The sequence below is a fragment of the Cervus canadensis genome, chromosome 6, assembly GCF_019320065.1.
Source record: "Cervus canadensis isolate Bull #8, Minnesota chromosome 6, ASM1932006v1, whole genome shotgun sequence".
NCBI classification, from domain to species: domain Eukaryota; kingdom Metazoa; phylum Chordata; class Mammalia; order Artiodactyla; family Cervidae; genus Cervus; species Cervus canadensis.
This window is the reverse complement of record NC_057391.1, coordinates 14,017,803-14,039,291: the sequence shown is the minus strand read 5'-3', so window position 1 is coordinate 14,039,291 and position 21,489 is coordinate 14,017,803. Positions and strand designations below refer to the sequence as shown.

The 21,489-nt window shown below is 36.1% G+C and overlaps 1 protein-coding gene across 2 annotated transcripts in view; it reads right to left on the bottom strand.

Moving 5' to 3' along the window:
- Positions 1 to 1,316: 1,316 nt before the first annotated feature.
- PIAS1 (protein inhibitor of activated STAT 1) overlaps positions 1,317 to 21,489 on the bottom strand; it is a 125,153-nt gene continuing 104,980 nt past the window's right edge. For both annotated transcript variants that reach the window (XM_043470891.1, XM_043470890.1), the window contains exons 9-14: positions 14,691 to 14,851; positions 12,848 to 12,978; positions 11,958 to 12,138; positions 7,956 to 8,098; positions 5,951 to 5,988; positions 1,317 to 5,333 (exon numbers count right to left, since the gene is read on the bottom strand). In XM_043470891.1, coding sequence (XP_043326826.1) covers positions 5,040 to 5,333; positions 5,951 to 5,988; positions 7,956 to 8,098; positions 11,958 to 12,138; positions 12,848 to 12,978; positions 14,691 to 14,851 — 948 coding nt within the window. In that variant the 3' untranslated portion in view covers positions 1,317 to 5,039. The remainder of the gene's footprint in view (positions 5,334 to 5,950; positions 5,989 to 7,955; positions 8,099 to 11,957; positions 12,139 to 12,847; positions 12,979 to 14,690; positions 14,852 to 21,489) is intronic.

Sequence of the window (21,489 nt, the reverse complement as noted above, 5' to 3'; positions counted from 1 at the left end):
TAGTAGCGAAAGCAAAAGAAAACCAAATTAAGAGGGAGGTGTGTCTGTGGGGTTTATACAGGACACAAGTTTGAGGGCGATGCACAAGGGAAACTTCAGGGGACAAAGCAGTCACAGTCGGTGTAACTATCTCAGTAAGGATGCGTGGCTTCAGACCAAATGGAGGTCCTAAGAAAGGAGAGTCACTTTTGTTTCCCCAACAGTGTAACTGCCCATTAAATGATCAGGAATTCCTAGGAGCTGGAGAGAAGGGTTATATGGGGGCAGGCAGAGGTGAACTTGTGATTGTCTAGCTGGGGATCTTAGGCTTATACGATACAAGGGCAGATCCAGGTTTTGTGGGATCTGAGGGTTATACGATTCGGCAGCCTTCCAGAATAATACAAGAGAAATACAGAATTACTTTGGGCTGCTCCCAGGACCCTGGAAGAGGTCAGAGCAAGTGAGGGGCTCTCATGCTTAAACTTCATTACCTTCATGGTAAATTCATCTGAGGCTGGTTAGATGCTGGCACACCATGGAGAACTGCTATATTTCACTTTCAGGCAAGGCTCAAGGGTCAAGCTCCACATCGATTGTTAACCCCTCATGAACATGAGGAAGTTAGTCCTGCATAGCCAACCTGGAATATCAAGGATTAGACAGTAGATACCTGGGATTTAGATGGACAGGAAAAGGAAGTTCTGGGCTATAATAGTAAATGAGGGTCCAGTCCCTCAAAGCTTGGCCTTTATACACTACTGGGTGGTACTCATATGGCTTCCAGGCAAGTTTTATGAATCTCATTTGTCTAACAGGAATCTGAAGTATAACTTGCCAAAGACACCTGAGTGATGTGTAGTGGCCATTTGAACCTGGGGCTCATGTCCACTGACTCCGTGTTTTAAGGGTGTTCAGTGGGTAGGATTCCAAGATCCTGGGATGTGTTCTAATTTAAGAATACACCCCAGATAAGGCTCTGACAAGGATCCCAGGCCTGGGTTTCATGCTCATTCCTGAAACTGGTTTACCCAGTGCCTAGTATGGTTGCAAAAAAGGCCACAGTGTTCTTAACAGTCAAATTGCAAATTAATTAAACAGATTTAAAACTAAACCGATGCTGTGGTTCATTACAAAGCTAGCCATATTTCAGTAAGAAAGGGGAATGAGAGCTGTATATTCATTACTTACCTCAAAGCATGTTGCAAGAGAATAAGTTACTTGTCATGCTTTGAAATCTCTGCATCAAAGGGGCTCTGGAAGCACACAGCATTGTCACTTTTTCTCCTAGGGACTGTCCCCTTGTATACCCAGCACTGTACTTTACAGAAGACAAATTAACTGAAGGTTTTTCTTTTATTACATCTAAAGAGCTCTACATAAACAGGTAACATTCAATAGGTAAACAATTTTTTTTTCCAATGCATGTAATAAATATTTTCACTTGGTACTTTTATACAAACTGACATTGGTCTACTATACATTTTTAAAAGCCATTTTACTGGTTTGGCATGCGGTATGGAAATTCTAAGAGAGAAAGTTTTAAGGCAATGAATCACAGATTTAAGTTCATGGAATTTATGGTAACTTTTATATCTGTTTATATACATTTTTCCCCTTTGTTAATTAAACAATTAACAGCAGCACACTCTGGAACCACCAGCTAGTCTCCCTCCCTCTTTCTGAAATCTAAGCTTTGTGTTTTCTTTTAATTAAAAAAACAGAATTCAACATGTATTGAAAAAACAAAATTCTTACTAAAATCTTACTAAAATAATTTCAAATGTGCTTTAAAGTCCTAAAGATCTTGAAGTGTTTTATGTGTTTAAAATTGTTTAAAAACAATGTTCTTTCTACAATTAGTAATTTAAAATTGGGATATATTTCCATTCAGTTTCAGACATTTGACTCAAAGAAATATCTGCCAAGAAATCACATTTCTCAGAAGCTTAAGTATATCTTTTCTAAGTCAGTAATAAAGAATTGTGATAATGTCTAAATTAACAGGAGTAGAAAAATTTTAATGCTCAAAATAAATTAGTCAACCAAGCGTGGCATGGTTAAGGTCCAGATAGTTTTTAAACACGTGTTCAATAATGCCCACAAAGTAATTAAAAGCCACTTCAACCCTGCTAGTCAGACAGCTATTATACGACAGGTGCGTGTGCGTATACACACACACCCCCACAGTTCTGTACAGAAACACAAACATATGCACACCTATTATGAATGACCAAGGCAAGGGGGATGGTGGAAACTTGACTAAAGATTCTGAGAATCGTCATTTGTCCACAGACAGCACGTCAGTGCTAGCGCTGTGCTGGGGTAGGGCGTGGGGGGGGGTTGTGATAGCTGGCTAGGGAATAAAGAAACAACTGTGCTAAAAAAAACAAAACTTAGAAGATAAAGATGCAGTGCATTACTCCACTAATAATGACTACGGATCATAAAAGTCTGATTGATTAACATCGGCCATGAACCAACAGAGTAATAGCTACTACTACTGCAACATTTTAGAAAGTTAACAACTGAAGGGAACAAACTCCTTACAGTGGAATGAACTAAAATAAAAAGACAACTGAATGGTTAGTTGCTCCTGTGGAGACATGACCAAAGCTACTAGACAGACATTTATTTCTCCCTGTTACCTGTTCTTCCCTTAGGTTGGTATAATGCAAGACACTGAGGGAAAATAACTCTCTCCAAAACTGGGCTGAAGAAAGTAGAGGGACGGGTTTTCAACTGGATCATTCAAAGAGTTCGTAATTCAGCATCATACACAAAGTTATTGATCAGAATTCTGAGACCACTAATGACGACAAAAAAAGAAAAAAACAAAACTATTCATTTTATCTTAGGTAGCTGACTTAATAGAAACATTTCCTATTACAATGTGAAATAAGAAGCAACTCCCTACAATTTAAGTAATTTCTATCCCAATCTGAATTAGACACAAATTATAATACTATTAGATATTAGCCTAAGTTAACATGGCAATGAGAGTTCTAAAGTGTTTGTTTACTCACCATAACACCAGATTCATTTAAAAACTTAACTATTTCCTGTTTTAACTGACAATGAAATTTTTTTTTATTGCAAGTTGTTTAGTGACTATAACTCAGCCATGTATGTGTGGAATACACATGCGTAGGGAAGACTATATAACTCACTTGTTACTCACACACACTTGTCTATAAATACATATATACACACACACATATACATATCAATACCAACTTGTTTTTCAAAATTCAAGTCAACAATTTGGTGGCAGAGAGATGCTGTAAAAGCAGGTATTTTTAGATGCCACACGGTCATGTCAGCCATTAATTTTATCATACAATTGAAGACACAGCCATCTTGAATTCTACCTGGATTAAAGTAGGTCAATTTGTTACCACTGCAAGGTTTAAAATATGACAATTTTATACACAAAGGTGGTCCTTCATCAACTCTGAGAACAACTCTGAGAACATTAACAGTTGTGATATAAAAATCCAGTTTGGAAAACTGGTAATCATTATGCCCCTTCTTTATCTTTTCTGTTAAATCTGCTAAACCTTTCAATCAGATAAAAAATATTTTCGACACCTTCAGATATTACCTGAAGAACGTTAATACCTTCTCTGACGAGGATTTTGGAACACAAGTAGAATCACTTTTTCCTTCCCTCCAACCCTCACTCATTTCCTGAAAAACAGTTTTCAATATATTTACATGTTCCATTATTATAAGGATAGATCAGACTGATCCATGAATTCTTAAAATAATCTGACTTTCCTATGTCATGCTTGTATTTAAAAAGTGAAGAAAAAAAATAAACAAGATTACTAGGCTAAAAATAAGTACAGTCAGAACCAGAGAATGAAAATGAATAAGGATTAAACCCATTTTGAATTTCAATTATTTATCAGATGATAGATTTCTACAGATGAACATGTATGGTGCACTCTATTTTCTGAAGAGAATTTACTTGTAAGGATAATTGACTGTCTGTCTTTCTTTTTTGAGGTGATGTAGCCTTACCTCTGTCAGCTGCACATGAAACCCAACAGGGCTTTCTATGCTATTTTTACTTCCTACTTTGGTATGACGATCTTACAGGAAAATTTGTTACCCTGTGGCCAAAATAGCAGGTGTTCACAGACTTGGTTTAAATACATAATACTGGCAATCCAAATTTAGCATAAAGAACTAGACTAAGCCTACTCCTTACCCAGACAGCCTTACTCCAATCTCTGAAACATATTCTCAGGGGGCATCTAGTAATTAAGAGAGAATATGTGATGGAGAACATGCAATTGGGACAGTTGATAAAGATGCTCATATGTGAATTCAAGACCTTCAAAGCACTTTGAAAGAAGCAGGCAACTGGTTTATCAACTGAATGCAAACTCGGGAGAAGGAACAGTAATGACAGAAAAATACACACAGACACACACACTGAACACACACCTACAAGCTATGTCCTGAAAATACACAGGGAATGCAGAGGGACAGATGAGATTTATAACTTAGGCTGAATAAAATATGCACACACACAAACAGAATCCAAGTCTGTCATTTTTAGAAAATGGAAATTAAAACTATCCCTCCCGCCCCGGCCCCCTCCCCACAACAAAGAAAAGCCCACAATTTAAAACTTCATACATGCAATTCCTTTTCTGTTATTGCAAATAAAATAATGCCATTTAAGTAAAATAAAACCAAAACCATAGGACAAACGATGAAAAAAAAAATCTTCAGAATCCAGAAAAAATGAACCGAAGGTGGTTTGTGGGTACTTGTTTTTTTTGTTTTTTCTTTTCTTTCCTTTTTTTTGTTTTTTTACAAGTGTTTTCTTCAGACAGGCAGTCTTAGATTTATATACAAAAGTAAAACTGAAAATATAGTTTTGTTCTCTGTACATTTCTTTTTTAATTTTTTCCCTAAAAAAAGGAAAAAAAACACGCTTGTGTACTTTTCTAAACAGAATAAGGTAAAACATAGCACAAAGTTCTCTTCTTTCTGCCAAGTTCCTTTAATCTGGGGTGGGGGTGGGAGCAGCAGGGGCGTGGGGATCAGTCCAATGAAATAATGTCTGGTATGATGCCAAAGATGGACGCTGTGTCCGTGCTGCTCCTGCTTGCGACGGGGTGCCCGTGGCTCTCCCTCAGGCTGTTGGAGGACACGAGGCTGCTGTTACTGCCGCTGCTGCTTCCGTTGGTGGTTGGCAGGGAAGAGCTGCCTCCTGCACTTAGCTGATCGAGAAACATCTGTGAGGAGGTATATGGGAAAAACCGAGACGAGTGCAAGAGGTCTTGATCATCTGAAACTGCTGCTGCTGCAGCGGCAAGGAGGGAGGTGTTATAATGCTGGGGAGGAGAAAGAAAGACAGAAAATAAAGTTAGTTATAGTCATAAATTAATAAACTCTCTTCTCAGCAGAACAAAGTCCTAAATTTAACATATTCTAAGTACCTGGTGTTTCTGAAATATTCAGTAAAACATTTTGCAAAATCAAATGTTGTTATATAATGATCACATCATTGACCTTTTTTATTTTAATTTTTATTAGCACAACACTGAGACATTTTTGTATCTGAAACGGGGTGGGGATCAAAATATTGTTTTTTGTTTTAATCTGTACTGCAAGCAATTCTCATAATGCTATTTCTGAAGAGGCATATGCAGGAAAGAGGACAGGCTACTTCCCTTTCTGGAGATACCTGGCCAAGAAATTTGTCAGTCAATATGACCCACTGCCCTGTTTCTTTATAAAACAGTACTGGGAACCAGACACTGTACTTAATATATTCAGGCACAGTTGAAACAAAGGGACTTTTATTTAAAATTTTAAAACCTTAAAAATAACAAGTATAACAACTCTGAATTTTCTAAAGGAATTTATGTTCTTTCTCTTGACTACATATTATACTTTTAAGTATTTTAATGTAGAATTAAAAGAACAGTATTTGTTTCATATAACATACCTGATTGTCTCCTGATAAGAAAGGAAAGAAATCTAATCCTGCAGAAGAAAAAATCATTTTAGTTGGGAGAAAAAAAAAAACCTCCCAAATACCCCAGCACTACACAAATAAAGACAATATCTTAAAAGCTAATTCTAAATTCATTTAGCATTTTATTTAAACATGAAGAGTTGAGCTGAATATTTTAGATCCCTCCCATCTCTAGATTACAAAGCCTGGAGTCCAAGTTTCAGCAATGGTGTGCACTCTGTGGGACTTGGGCCACTGCTGCTCCATTCAAATCCAAACACCAGTCCCTTAAACTGACTGAGTACTTTTCACCAAACGCTCTCACTGACTCCCGTAAAGTTACCTTTCAATCTAACCTACTCCACACAAGCACCTCATGAGGTATGTAATTATATTTGGTCTCATTTTGCAGATGAGAAAGTTTGAAGTTGAAAGACGTTAAGCAAGTTGTAAGACAGATTTTCTTCCTCAAATTCCTTCACTTCCCACTGTCTGTACTGGATTCTAACTCAGAGACTCAAGTGGCACGAGGCGGGGGAGAGATCCGAGGGGGTGTCTCTGCTGGCGTGGAGGGCCAGCTCTCATCCCTGGCTGCAGGCGAGTCACCGTAAGCCGGCCCCTTCCAATTCACATTCTTGTCCACAAGGCCCAGTGTGTAATGTGATGAAGAGCAAGTAAACCAACATGAATAAAACCCCTCATTATGATATCTAAACTTGAAGAAAAGTATAACACACAGATGTAGGTAAAAATATGACAACACAAATACTTTGGGGATACCTCCAAAGTATGGCGGGTATCCCACTCCATTATTCTTGCCTGGAAAACCCCATGGGCAGAGGAGCCTGGCAGGCTATAGTCCGTGGGGTCACAGGAGTCGGACTTGACATAGTGACTAAACCACCACCACTACCACTGTCTACACTAGAACAGATTATACCATAAGGATCTGAAAATGTAGAGAACTTTGGTTCTTGATAGTGAGCTTGGCAACAGGCAGTAAGAAACAGGGTTATACTGACTAATAGAGTAGCTACTAACCACCTGATGTGGCTATTTAAATTTACTAACATTAAATAAAATGAAAAACTCAGTTCTTTAGTCACACTAGCCACATTTAAATGCTCAGTAACCACATGTAGCTAGCAGCTACTGTACTGGCCAAATTACATTTCCCTAGTTGCAGAAAGTTCTATTGGACAGAGCTGAAACAGAGTTTTCACAACATCCACTAAGAATCCACTCAAATATCTCAGCTCCCAAGAATCCTTGCCAGTGACCCTGAATTTTACTGTAGACAAGGGATGGAGAGAAACTTCCACTCTGTGCTTTTGTATTATATTTTCTACAGTGAGCATATATGGCTTTTTGTAATTTAAAAACTGTTCTTAGATTATATGGCTAACATACAAATTATTAAATTACAAAGATACATGACAACAACAATTCTTTTTGATAATATAAACAACTATTATGAACTCAAAATACATTGTAGAAATGATTATAATGACATTTCAAATTACTTTCAAAAAGAAGAAACCGGGTTCACCAGAACAAAAATTAAAACTTTCCAATGTTTCAATTCTGCATTGTCTAAAAGATAATACAACATAGCTACCCACAATGCCTGCTGCATTATAACCAGATTCAGGGAACAAAAAATAATTTTCATAAATATAAAAATTCAAAGCAACATAAGCAACATAGTGGAAATCATTCAAAATCCACTTGCAGACTACTTTGAAGTACAAAAAGCCTAAAGATCATTCCTGTATTTTTACCACTGGTAGTAAAACACTGGCTATTGATGAAGGTACTAACAGGAAACTGAGTCTGTGTTTATTTATGACCGAGTATATATTTCCCCCACCTTCCTAGATTCCAACCTCCTCTATCCCTGATCTTTCTATCTTTCTTAAACTTGCCCAGAAGAAGACTATATAGATCAAAGGCATTTATAATGCTATATGACAACACAGAAGAATGGGTAACTCACCTTGTAAGTCATAAGGCATGGGTGTCATATGGAAAGGATGTCTGTAGTCTTGGATGAGGGATGTGTTAATATAGCTTGTGTCTACAGCAGGGAGGCTTGGGGTGCGGGACACTGGAGATGCTTGATGCGGAAGACTCAGTATGCTAGAAGAAAAAAAGGTTTGCAAAATTTTCCTGAGTCAGTTGAACTTAAGTTTAATAAAAGGGCAGAATCTCACAATGAGTCCTAGTTTTTGTGCTGAAAATAAAAAAAAAAGCAAAGCAATATATAATTTAGACTACCATGATTATTAGGAAATAATTTGTACACTTAATAGCATCTTTCAGAGGCTATAAGGAAAAGAGATGGATGCAATGGTATCTGACATTAATAAATCACATGCTGTCTTTGGAACATCATCTACACTCTTTTAGAATGGCAGACCGAAGGCATAGTTGAGCCACTTCAATGAAATGTAAGTGAAAAGTACAGCAGACAAAATTCTGAAACGTTTAAAAAATAAGCACTAGGGTGTTGGCAAGTAAAAAGATAGGTAAATCCTTGCAAAGAAAACACATCTAACAAGACTAAGGGAATGAAGCAATCTGAGCAGTGAAGCGTTAAAACCTGGCCCTCAGACTTCTAAGATTTATGAGAATAAAAACTAGGTACTGTTTATCTTGGAATACCTAATGCCCAGCACAGTCAGGAGGAACTGACTGTTTGCATAAAAGGTCTGCTGAATGAACGAAGGCAGCAAGACAAAGAGTAGAGATCCTCCATAATGAACAGGTGATGGAGCGTTTTTAAAGGGAGGACAGAATAAATGGAAAAAGAAAAAAGAACAAAGAGAGGGATGCTGGGAGAATAGAGGGAAATGTTTAAGTAGCTGAGTAGCTAAATACTTTTTTTCTTCACCAAAAATTAATGAAAAGCAAAAAGGAGGAAGTAATAAAGGAAAAAGAAAAGGCAGAATTAAAATGATTTTGAAAAGAAAAAGAATTCTCATAGTCCTGAGTGAAATCATAAGGGCCATATGCTATCCCAAACATATAAGAGGCCAACAGATATGTTATAGAAAATAGAGAGACAGACAGAGGCTGTCTTTTGCATTTAAAAGTTCGCGTAAAGTGTTGGGGGTATGGAGATGCAATTTCAATGGTAGAGAATATCTCTAAACATGCCAAGCAAGGCTGGATTTCCAGGAACAGTGTTCTAGTTATGATGTGCTACCTTGTTTTTATGAATGGGATATGAAGTATAAAATATACTCTCATCCACCTCATAAAATTGTTTTGTCTAATGGAAACTTAATTAAACTTCTTACATCTACAGAAAGTACCATTTTCCATTAGCTATTTCCTCTGACAATACTCAAGGAATTATAAAGGATTACAAGAGACAAAAGCAGTTGCAACACTAGCCTTTGAAAAACATCTTGGTATACCAAAGAGCAAAGAAAATTTCTGGAGGAATACTAAACACTCAGCGGCTGAAGACAGCAAAATGTTTTACATTTACTAATGTCTACCTCTTTCTACTTCCTGGCTGTCTCTTTCTCTTCCAATTTTGTGATAACATTCTAAAATGATTTCCATCTTCACACTGCACAATAACAAATCCAATATGTTGGGTTTAGGTTTCTATTTATAGGCTAGTCATTACTGAAAAATGATCACTGGTATTGAATATGGTGTTATCCTTCTAAAAAAAAAATCATAAACTTTCAGGTTGCTTGTTTTTAAATCTGAAAATAGAAAAAGGTTTGGCATTTGCAAATACTCTATCTGGGTTCAATTAGTCACTGGGAAGCTCAAGAAGTAGTTAATGCATCTAATGTAATTTCCCAAACATAATAAATAAGCTATTTTTGGAGAAACAGCACAGCAAATATTCAAAGAAGAAATATTAGATTTCTAAACACTCAAAATATTTCCTTTAAGGAAAAATGTTTACATATATATGACTACTATCAATATCCTAAAGAGTAGAACTTATGTATATATAACAATGCACTTAACCCATGAAATATTTATACATCCAGATTTATGAAATAAATTTTAATAGTACTATAGTGGCATTTAAAGTAATAAAATAATAATGTGGTTTTGGTCATACTGGTGGGCTATGGTCCATGTGGTTGCAAAGAGTCGGATAGGGCTGAGCAACTAAGCACATGTTAAATATAATATAGTCACACCATTAAAAAATATGTATTTAAATATAAATTAGCCCACCAGGCTCCTCTGTCCATGGAATTCTCCAGGCAAGAATACTGGAGTAGGTTGCCATTCCCTTCTCCAGGGGATCTTTCCGATCAAGGGATTGAACCCTGGTCTCCTGCACTGTAGGCATCTGAGCCACCAGGGAAGCCCCATAAATATATATATCAAATATAAAATCTAAAATAAAATCTCAGAATTAAAATTCGATAAGATATTTGTTCTAACTATGCTGCTTTCGGTAATCTGACTCCCCGCGACACCCCTAGATTTAAAAAAGAAGCTGGCGTAATAACAAGGTCAGGCTTGTTGGATAACAGCTGTCAAGGTAGGCTACATCAGAGGTGAATGTTTATAAAGTAGAATATAAAGTAGAATTAGTGTTTAAATACCCATTTCAATTAGAATAATAACACTGCTTTTAATATCTTTATTCCCATCTGTGTGATGAAATAAGCTACTCTAGAGTGAAACATCAATCTGTGTAACATATTTGGTTGTATTATAAAGATTCCTGAAATAGCCAAAGTCCTTTAACAAGAGAGGAGCTACATTTATAACAATTGTGCTCTTTTAATGTTGAAACTTCAACTTTCATGTAACTACAAATATACTCAAACAGAAGATCTTTCTATTTCATCAAACAATATCAAGCCTGAAAATAATTTGACTGCAAGCATCAAAGTACCTGTTCTTGGTCTGGTGTTAACCTTCCCTCCTAAAACCTTGAAATCTGTATCAATGCTTTCGGCAGACTTTCCTCCTCTCACTTAAATCCTTCCTTCAGGCACTAGTTTGTTAGAATATTTTGTAAATAGCTTCTATTCAATTACATCAGGCCACATAACTCTCCTGATATATACCTAAAAGGTGTCACATCTATTTCTAGATTTACCTTTTGTGTGCTACAACTGTGCCTCAGAAAAACAGGACATCCTTTGCTGAGAATCTCCGAAGTGTCTCAAGAGACTAACAGTCTGTTTGAGAGTATGACTATAGAGTCTGCTACTTATTTTACCATCCTCTTCAAACTGTTAAACTCTTTAAGGTTGGGGCTGTACTAACGCACTGTATTACCACTCATGTTTAGCACAGGGTGTTTTACATAAAGCAGGTAACAATGTTTCATGAAGTGAACTGAGGCCTAACCAAGGTACATTATCACTGACATGAGACTAACGGGAAGTATGGGAAATGAGCCTGCAAAACAGAAAGTACTGTGTATTGCAACTTAAGTCTTGGGGTACTTTCATTGCCAGTCTTGCACATTCTGAGGAAGGTTTAAAACATTTACCTGGTACTTCTCTGCTTTCCACTTAACACATTCAACTTAGGGTTAATTTCACAGCTTATATTTTCTAGTTTGAGTAAATATTTAAAATCCTATGACCAGCATTAGGATCACCTGAGAGCTCATTAGGGCTCAGACAGTAAAAAAATCTGCCTGCAATGCAGGAGACCCGAGCTCAATCCCAAATGTTTTCTGTTCCTATTCCTGAATCAGACATGCGGGGACAGGAGACACCATGTGTTTTAATAAGCCTTTCAGGTGATTCTGATGTATACTCAGGTTTGAGAACCACTGTACTAGAACCATCTTTTGGTATGATGAATATCATATCCAAGTGACCCCTTTAATGCATTATTCCAGGCCCTTAAGAAATACACTGAGAACAATCCAACCCATTCTCTGTCCTGTTTTACAATCGTGCATAACCATTTTATTTGAGAGATCTTTTAATCCTATTTTCAAAATTAACTTTCACAATGACTTTCTGTAAAAAAAGACCTCGGCACTTACCCTTTATTATTTAGTGGCGATGTGGGAGACAGGGAAGGACAGGTTCTCTTGGCAGATGGCTCTTCCTCTTCTTCATCTGATGAACTGTCTATGGTTAGATCAATTACCTCTACTTTCTTACTTTTATTTGAGGACTGGTGATGAGAAGCCACTTGGTGCTCTAATGTGGAGCTTAAGCATCCTGGGAGGGAATAATCGAAACACAAGGCAAAAAAAGGCCTGTGATATCTCTTTTTCTTTCCTCAGCCTATGGATTAGTCTATCAGTTATAGTTTAGACTTTATCAGTTATAGTTATATTGCTGGGGCCTAAGAAGAAAAAAGCAATAGTGGCTCTGTTCCTCTAAGCACAAGACTACTTGTATAGATTGTCAAGGATTTTGTTTTTTAAACAATTCTGAGTTAGGACAATCAAAATGTTATGTCCACCTCACAATAAAAATAGTCTGAGAGCAAATTCACATACTACACATTTCCCTGTACATTACCTGATACACTGAGAAATGTTATGGTAACACTTTAGCTTCCTTACAGCAAAACACAGTGAGTAGCCAGAGAAAAAATGCAAATGAAAAAAGAATGTTCACTAACCTAATATTAAGTCTGTTAAAAATTTAAAAGGATACCATTTCAGAAGCATGACTTTACAAAAAAAAAGCTTATTAAATTATGTTACTCTGAAACCTTATACACAAAAATTTAAAAGCTTGCAAAAGGTGAATTTAAAAAGAGCTTCACTACTTCTGAACATTTAATCAATAATTTAATAAGAGTTATTGTGCTATCCATATATTACTGAATATTCTTAAAAAATTTTGAGTTTTAATATTGAAAACCATGCTTTAAAACAGCAAGGAGACTGCACCACCCCTTTGGAAAACCAACACTCACCATCAACTCCATTGTAAGAGGCAGAAACTTCCTGTACTTCCTTTTTTGATCTCATAGGTGCCCAAGAGCCGTCCTCCTTAAACTGTATTTCATCACAATCTGTACAGTACTTTAGGATTTCCATAAACAAGCTATAAAAAACAATTTGTCCTTTGAATATCACATTCTAAATTAAGACCTATTAGAATTATTACTGTTCAAAAAACATTCAGACCTATTTTTTGTACAAGTATAAATGAGAAAGTACAGGGTATTGTTTTTAAAATCTAGGGTTAAATAGGAAAATAGTTACTTATATTATGGTAGGTTTATGCAAGAAAATATTACATAACTGAAAAATGAGGTTTCCAGAGATTTAAAAAAAATAACATGGGGGGGAGTGTATGTTCACAGCAAGTGGGAAGAGGACAAAGAAAGAAAACTCTGTATTTCAAAAACAAAATTGTGTGTGAGTGGTATATAAATAGTGGTTATCTCTGAGAGGTAACATGGAAGATATTTATTCTTTTTCTTTAAACTTTTGAACATAATCCAAATTGCCTACAATAAGCACATCTTAGTCGAAAACTGAAGAAATACATGCAAAAATATGTACTGAAAGATAGAACTCCTTGATAAATACCATGCAGATACTAAAAAATGAGATTTGCAAAAATGTGCAACATGAATGATCAAATTCTTAGGTTATAATGTTAAACAAAACCAAAGGATAAAAAATACTGATACTATATAATCACAATTATGGGAAAATAAAAATCAGAAAAAAATACATCTTTTTATTTGCCTGTGTTTTCCAATTTTTCTTTAGGAGTGTGTGTGTGTATGTGTGGATTTTATAATAAGAAAGAAAAATCCTAATTGATGGGGGCATCTAAAGTTATGTAATACACAGAGTTGGTAAAATATTATTCAATTTATTAGTGATCACTGATGTCTCTGAAAAATTAAACATAAAACATTTAAGTTACACATTTACTTTCCCCCATATGATTGATCTGGCATCTTTCAAGCTCTGGGTTACACCTGTATTGATAAATGTATTCCATTCCTTATGTTATACCTTCTGGCTCCTTTGTTTCCTCAAATATTATAGATAAGATACAGTAAGCATTTTGCTAGAGAGCACAGGAAATATCAAGAATATATTTTCTTCTTTTCACAATTTTTTTTTTTTATTCAGAGGGAAAAAGGGGAAAAAAAAGGCGGCTAGAGAATAGGAGAAAATTTTAAAAGACATTTGAAGATGTGTGGAAGGACAGATAAAACACTGGAATGTAAAAAAAAAGTAACTGTTGTGATGCTGTAGATGGAGAAGAAAGACAAAGACAAGTAGTTTAGGGGAAACAGAAACAAAGAGAGCGCTATTCAGGGTATTGATCACTTTTAGGAGCCCACACAGCAGGGTGTAGGCCCATATAGTAAATGAAGCACCAGAAAATCTCCAAAAACAGACCAACTTTTGGTCAGCTTAGGTGAAGGAGAGTTTCACAATTCTTTCATTCTTTCTCTAAAATGTTCTGCATGTCTAGGGACAGATGGATTCATGCTAGGAAAAGGTGTAAGCTACACCCTGCTCAGAACCACTGGTCCTTTAAAATGGTAAATATCAGGAGGCACTGACAATGAGGCATGTATCTTTACAACAAGAAGACATAGTTAAAAAGGCAAAATGTTCACAATATTAATTACTTAGAAAAATATTGATTTCTACAGTCATGAATATCCTAAAAATATATAACTCAGAAACCACTATCTATAGAATTTGAATCCCAAACCTGATGGGTAACAAAACTGTAATAGATGGTTACCATGAAGTACAAGGAAAATCTTTAAATTGACATACCCATCAATAATAAGGTGTTCATATGGGGCCTTCTTATCACAGACAGGACAAACCCAAGTTGGTTTTTTCTCATTCATCTGAATATAAAGAGTCGCATCAAAACACTGCAGATGAGAACATGTAAGGGCCCGACATGGAATTGTCAGCCGCATTTTACCAAGCTTTAAAAGAGGGAGACAAAAGTATTAGACAACCGTTGTTAAAAGTTTTTCCTGAAACAAACACAATGTGCATGTATTCTGATTTAAAGCATATTGTGTCTACTTTCAACACACTTCCTGTGAAACATCGACATGTTAAAAATTACTATTATTTCTTTAGATATTAAAATACAGAGATTATGGAAAATCTACAGCATGGGTTATTTACCCTCAATTCACAGCTTACAGATCCACTTTTAGGGGGAAGGACCATGAATCCCTTGAAATTACACACAAAATCTTATAAGTGTGTGCATTTTTCCAGACTGCTTTCACCAAATTCTTAGGGTAGTCTCAAATCCAAAAAAGAACCACTTTACTAGGTATTGGGAAAGGAAAAGTGAATGTCTTATTAAATGCTCAAGATACAATCAACCTGATCTCTGAATGAGAGCAATTCACAGGTCAAAACAGAATAAACACTCCCATGTCTGGCATAATTGCCAAATGGCAGCTCTGAGAAGAAAGCCAGTTGTTCACACTCTCTTCCCTCACTGGGTACCATCACAGGCAATTCAGCAAACACCTCTGGACCTCTAGCATCTCTGGAGTGTTATGAGACTTGCTCCTCTTGCCCTGCAAACAGTGCTTCTGCTGACACAGGTCGAGTCTGTCCTATGAACAATGAGATCTGCTTCATTTGGTCTCTGAACTGCTAGCTTTGGCTCAAAGCAGAAAAGCTGTCCCAAGACCTGCCCAGGGAGCTACCATTATCACCACCTCCTTGCATGGAGGACACTTCATACAAGTTCAGCCAGATAACCACTGCGGGGTCCCCAAAGGTCATAGTGCCCATATAGACTTCTATACTACTTTCTATATACTATATATATATATATACACACACACACACACACACACACACTATATATCTATATATATATACACTATATACACTATATATAGTATATATTATATATACTTCATCTGCTTTCAATAACCATATTTTTTTTTCGCTAAATATCAGGAAAAGATTTTCACACATATTTGTGAGCTTGAAAAATATAAAGGTTTGAAAAAGTATAAAAGTTAAATAAGAAAAAAAAAAAGATTCTTGGCTTTGAATTTCAGGAAAATGTGCAATTTCCTAGTCTACCAAGGAAACTGTCATTTGGGGTCCTAAATTATCGTTCTGGCACCAGTGACTTCCTGTGCCTCTAGGAAAGGCACTTAACCTTGCTGGGCCTCTCTTTCTATTTCTGATGGAACATGGTTTCCCCCTTACTTCAACAGGATGTAGTGATGAAGATTAAACAAGGACCCAGAATGTGCCATCGTCTTAAGAAAGGAGAAATGCCAGTGTATAGGATCAGAAGTATGAACAGGAAGGATACAGAGAAAACTGACAGCTTCCTCCTCTGTGCTCCCAACTCCACCCTGCATATGATCACACTATTTATTTATGTGTTGCTCCTCCTCTAAGAAACACATCTGGCTCATCTCCTTATCTTCAGCACTAGGAAATGTACCTGCTACATAGACAGCAGGAAGATGGTCCTGTATACTGATCAGGCTTCAGCTGTGCATGCTGGATAGTTCTACGAGGCACCATTCACTTAGGGTGTGAATTTTGGATGTTACTTAGTCTCTCTGAGCCTTAGCTTTATAAAATGGGGATAAAAATAGCATCCATACCATAAGATTGGGGGTCTAAATTGTATTCATTGCACAGGGTCTAACACATAGTAAGTACTCAATATATGCCCCCCATTATTAATTAAAGTACAGAAACATTTACCTCAAATCACTTTATGAGCTAGTAGGAGACCCACTCAAACCTCAGCCTAGTCAGTCTTCTCTTCTATGCTCACACAGTATTAAACAATTCCATTATTTCCCCTCTACACTTCTATTTAATTTTTATGATTTGATTTACCTAAGTACCTGATGAAAAGGCATACACATAAACAGAACTAGCCTTCATAACAAAAAAATCACCTATTTACCATTAGCCAAGACATACCACATTAGTCTAGAAACATTTTCCCAAAACGATCTAGTTGGTGGTGCTAAATTAAATTTTTATGTCTAAAGTTCAGGCCTTAACTTATCTGGAAAGTGCAAATTCCTACTGAGTAGGTATATTTACCACTGCCTTAAAACTAAGTAGAGAGATCCTAGATGAATACAGTAATCACAGACATGGTTCAGGTAACTACATAACTAAGTAGGCTACTTCTGACAGTTTATGAAGACAGTGGATAAGAAGATAAGATACAAAGACAGTTTCAGAATCCAAGCAAAGGCTGTAGAACTTATACTCTGAAAGGCAATTATTCTCCAAAGACCATCATCTCACATACCTTTAGCCCTAAATTCCCAGCTGTCAGTTCATCTTTTCATTGGGAGAGCAACTCTCAAGCCCTTATGACCAGCCACACTGACAAGTTTACCTACAGAATTTTTAAGGAACACTGCTACATGAATGACACAGGAAGGACATGTATAAACAGGTACAAGAAAGAAGTTCAATTTGAAATGCAATTTATTAGCTGTCACACAAATGCCTTGTTTCAAAGAATTACAGAGTAATTGTTACGTGATAACCCTCATATTCCTGACTTTTTAAAACAATCACTAAATTCTAAATACTTATCTAAGAGTGGACACTGAATTCTCTAACTTTCAGAGAGGAAGCTGAGCTTTGAACATCTTCATCTTGTAATTACAAACCCCTTTTCCCTATATGGGATGGGATGGACATTTGCATCATCTGCAAATAAACACTTTGAAAACAACTCCCAAATAAGTTTTCTAAAGCCACTAATCTTACTATAACATAATAGTAATTAAGGATGCTTCAAGAGAAAAAAATACCCTACTTAGATATAAGTTCAAACCAGCTTATACCAAAAGGACTCTAAAAACATCAAGAATATATGTACTTTTCCTTTGTAAAAAGAAAAGAACAGTGTGAAATTGGGACTTTTACAACTTTTTCATCATTAAGTATTTCATGAATAAATCTTCAAAGAGTTTCTTTTTCATTTTCTTCTATCACCTCAAGTGATTTGCATTTGAGTTTACAGGTCTAGGGAGTACCTCACAAAGCAGGTTCACAAATATTCTTCCAGTTCTATTTTTAATAAATCAGAACTAAAAAATTCCCAAAGAGCAAAAGCATTTTTAATTATTTTCATTGCCTTTAGCTAAACAGCACACAAACAACAGAAACTCATTTATTTTGAGCTGTGTATATCACAACAGGGCAATTCAAATGCACAGTCAGACATCATATTTACATATTTCAAAGGGAACAAATCTCTTTTATTATTCTATAAATTTGATGTATAGATGAGTTGTCATTATGAAGTTTTACTTTTTAGAGTAAAAACCTACCTAAAATATAAGCATTACTGTTCCAGAATAATTGTAAAGATATTGTTTCTTAGGTCAAATAGAAATCCATAAAAGTATTATAATTATGGATTATATTATAGAGAGAGTAGTTTTTCCTACGATCTGAATTTTGAAAGCATAAGTCAATTTAAAATGAACTGCTATAGTTGCTGAAACTAAAAAAGGGGATATGGAAAGAAAAATTTTAAGTTGGCCCATTAAATTAAGAGGTACAAGGAGCAAAACATGATTAGTATTTTGTAATAATATAAAGATCACCTGAACTATGAAATTCAAAACTAGTTCTATAAATAAGAACATCAAGATTTATACTGTAGCGCTTATTTATACAAATAAACGCTTCATCTAAATGTTAAATGATACAAACATCATATATATTAACACAACTGTAAACATTTTTAAAATGAGAATGCATAAAAAACAAGACCCCTTCCAGTGATTTAAATGGAAAATGAAGCTTATGCACATTCCTGAATTTCTCATATTCTCTAAACTGGTATTTTATAATGGAACGGGGTGGCAAGAAATCACATCAAAGGAGAGGGTGGATAAATAGGTGTTTGGAAGAAAGAGGATATGATACGTATACAACTTAAAAAAACTGTCTTCTCGCCCTCCACTAACCTGGACTGTGAACCATTTTTCTAAATGTTAAAAAATACCACATTCCTTTACATCATAGTCTATTATAACGTCTGATTAACTTAAGAATCCATCCCAGGTCCCTCCAGCCAATAACTTTTATTGTACAAAAAATTTAACATTAAATCTACCACCTTAACCATCTTAAAGTGTACAATTCAATAATACTGTGTTCACACTACTGTATGACACATCTCTAGAACTTTTTAATCTAACACCACTGAAACCCTCCACCCAGCCCGTAGTAATTGTCTATTTTCTGTTTCCATGATTTTGACTACTTTAGATACCTCATGAGTGGAAGCATATGGTATTTATGCTTTTGTGACTAGCTTATTTTGCTTACTGTAATATTATCAAGGCTTATCCACCCTGTAGCATATGACAGGATTTCCTTCTTTTTTTCATGTTGCATACATAATATATCATATTTTATTTGTTCACCTCTTGATGGACATTTGGGTTGCCTCCACCTCTTGGCTATTGTGAATAACATTGTGATGAATGTGGTTATGCAAATTATTTCTTCGAGATCTTACTTTGAATTCTTTCAGATATATGAATTGATGGCTCACATATTCACTTTATTTTTAACTTTCTGAGGTACCTCCACACGGTTGTCCATAATGGCTACAGCACTTTCTATTCCCATCAAGAGCGCACCAGGGTTCCGGTGTCTGCGGCCCCCTTGCTGACACTTGTCATCTTGTTTTTTTGATTGGAGCTAACCTGATGGGCATGAAGTGGTTATCTCATATGTGCTTTCGATATGCATCTCCTTAATGACGAGCAGTGTTGAACATCTTTCCGTGGGCTGCTGGCCATCTATGTATCTTCTTTGGAGAAAGGTCTATTTAAGTCCTTTGCCTATTTTTAATCAGGTTTTTTTTTTTTTTTTTTTTTTGCTGTTGGGTTGCAGAAGTTCCTTATATATTCTGGATATTGACCCCTTCTCAGGTATAAAATTCTCAATTATTTTCTCCCATTCCCTAAGCTGTTTTTTCACTCTGTTAATAGTTTCCTTTGATAAGCAGAAGTTTTTAAGTTTGGTGCAGTCCTGTTGGTCTGTTTTTGCTTTTGTCACTTGTGATTTTAGTGTGATATCCAAGAAGTAATTGCCAAATTCAACTGAAGCTTTCCCCCCATGTTTCTTCTGGGAATGTAACAATTAAAGGTATTATGGTTTAGATATTAAATCTATGTTGAGTTAATTTTGAGGGTCCAACTTCATTATTCTGCATGTGAATATCCAGTTTTCCCAATGCCATTTGTTTAAAGACTATCTTTTTCCCATCATGCAGTACTGGCATTCCTAGGCATTTGATCATATATGCTGCAAAAATCTGTTTTTGGGCCACTGGTCTACATTATCTATTAATATCATTATGTCAATACTACACCATCTTAATTACTATTGCTTTCTAGCATGTTTTGAAATCAGGGAATGGAAGAGCTCAAATTCTGTTTTCATTAAAATTGCTTTGGTTACTCGGAGTCCCTTGAGATTTCATAAAAATTTTAGGATTTTTTTTTTTTTAATTTCTGCAAAACATGCCAATGGGACTTGATAAGAACAATGAATCTATAAATCCCTTTGGTAGTATGGACATTTTAACAATGTTAAGTTTTCTAGTCCATAATTATAGGATGTCTCATTTATTTCTATATTCTCTGAATTTTTGCAATGTTTTATAATTTTCAATCTCCTTGGTTGAGTTTAATCCTAAATATTTTATCCTTTTTGATGCTATAGTAAATGGGAGGCTCAGACGGTGAAGTGTCTGCCTACAATGCGGGAGACCCAGGTTTGATTCCTGGGTTGGGAAGATCCCCTGGAGAAGGAATGGCAACCCACTCCAGTACTCTTGCCTGGAAAATCCCATGGATGGAAGAGCCTGGTGGGCTACAGCCCATGGGGTTGTAAAGAGTCGGATACGACTGAGCGACTTCACTTTCTTTTCTTTCTTTGTTTCCTTTTCAGTTTGGTCACTTAGTTCCTTTTCAGAAAGACAAATTAACTTTTTAAAATTTTATTTATTTATTTTTGACTGTGCTGGATCTTTGTTGCTGCATGGACTTTCTCTAGCTGGGGCGAGTGGGGGCTACTCTTTGCTGCAGCATGTGGGATTTTCATCGCTGTTGCTTCTCTTGTGGAGCACTGGCTTTAGGGCACGCAGGCTTCAGTAGTTGTGGCTCCAGGCGCTAGAGCACAGGCTCAATAGCTGTGGCACACGGGCTGAGTTGCTCTGCAGCATGTAGGATGTTCCTGGATCAGGAATCCAATCCGTGTCCCCTACACTGGTAGGTGGATTCTTTCCACTGAGCCACCAGTGAAGCCCAAAAGGCCACTAACTTTTGACTGCTACTTTGTGCTGATTTTGACTATAACTTTTTTAGTTCTAACAAGTTTTTTGTTTGTTTGAGGAATCTTAAGGGGAGTTTTCTACATAAAAGATCATGTCATCAGAAAACAGAAGTTATTTTACTTCTTCCTTTCCAATCTACCACCAGCCCAAATGTTCTGGCTAGAACTTCCAGTACTATGTTGAACAGCAGTGGTGCAAATGGGCATCCTTGTCTTGTTCCTTACCTTGGAG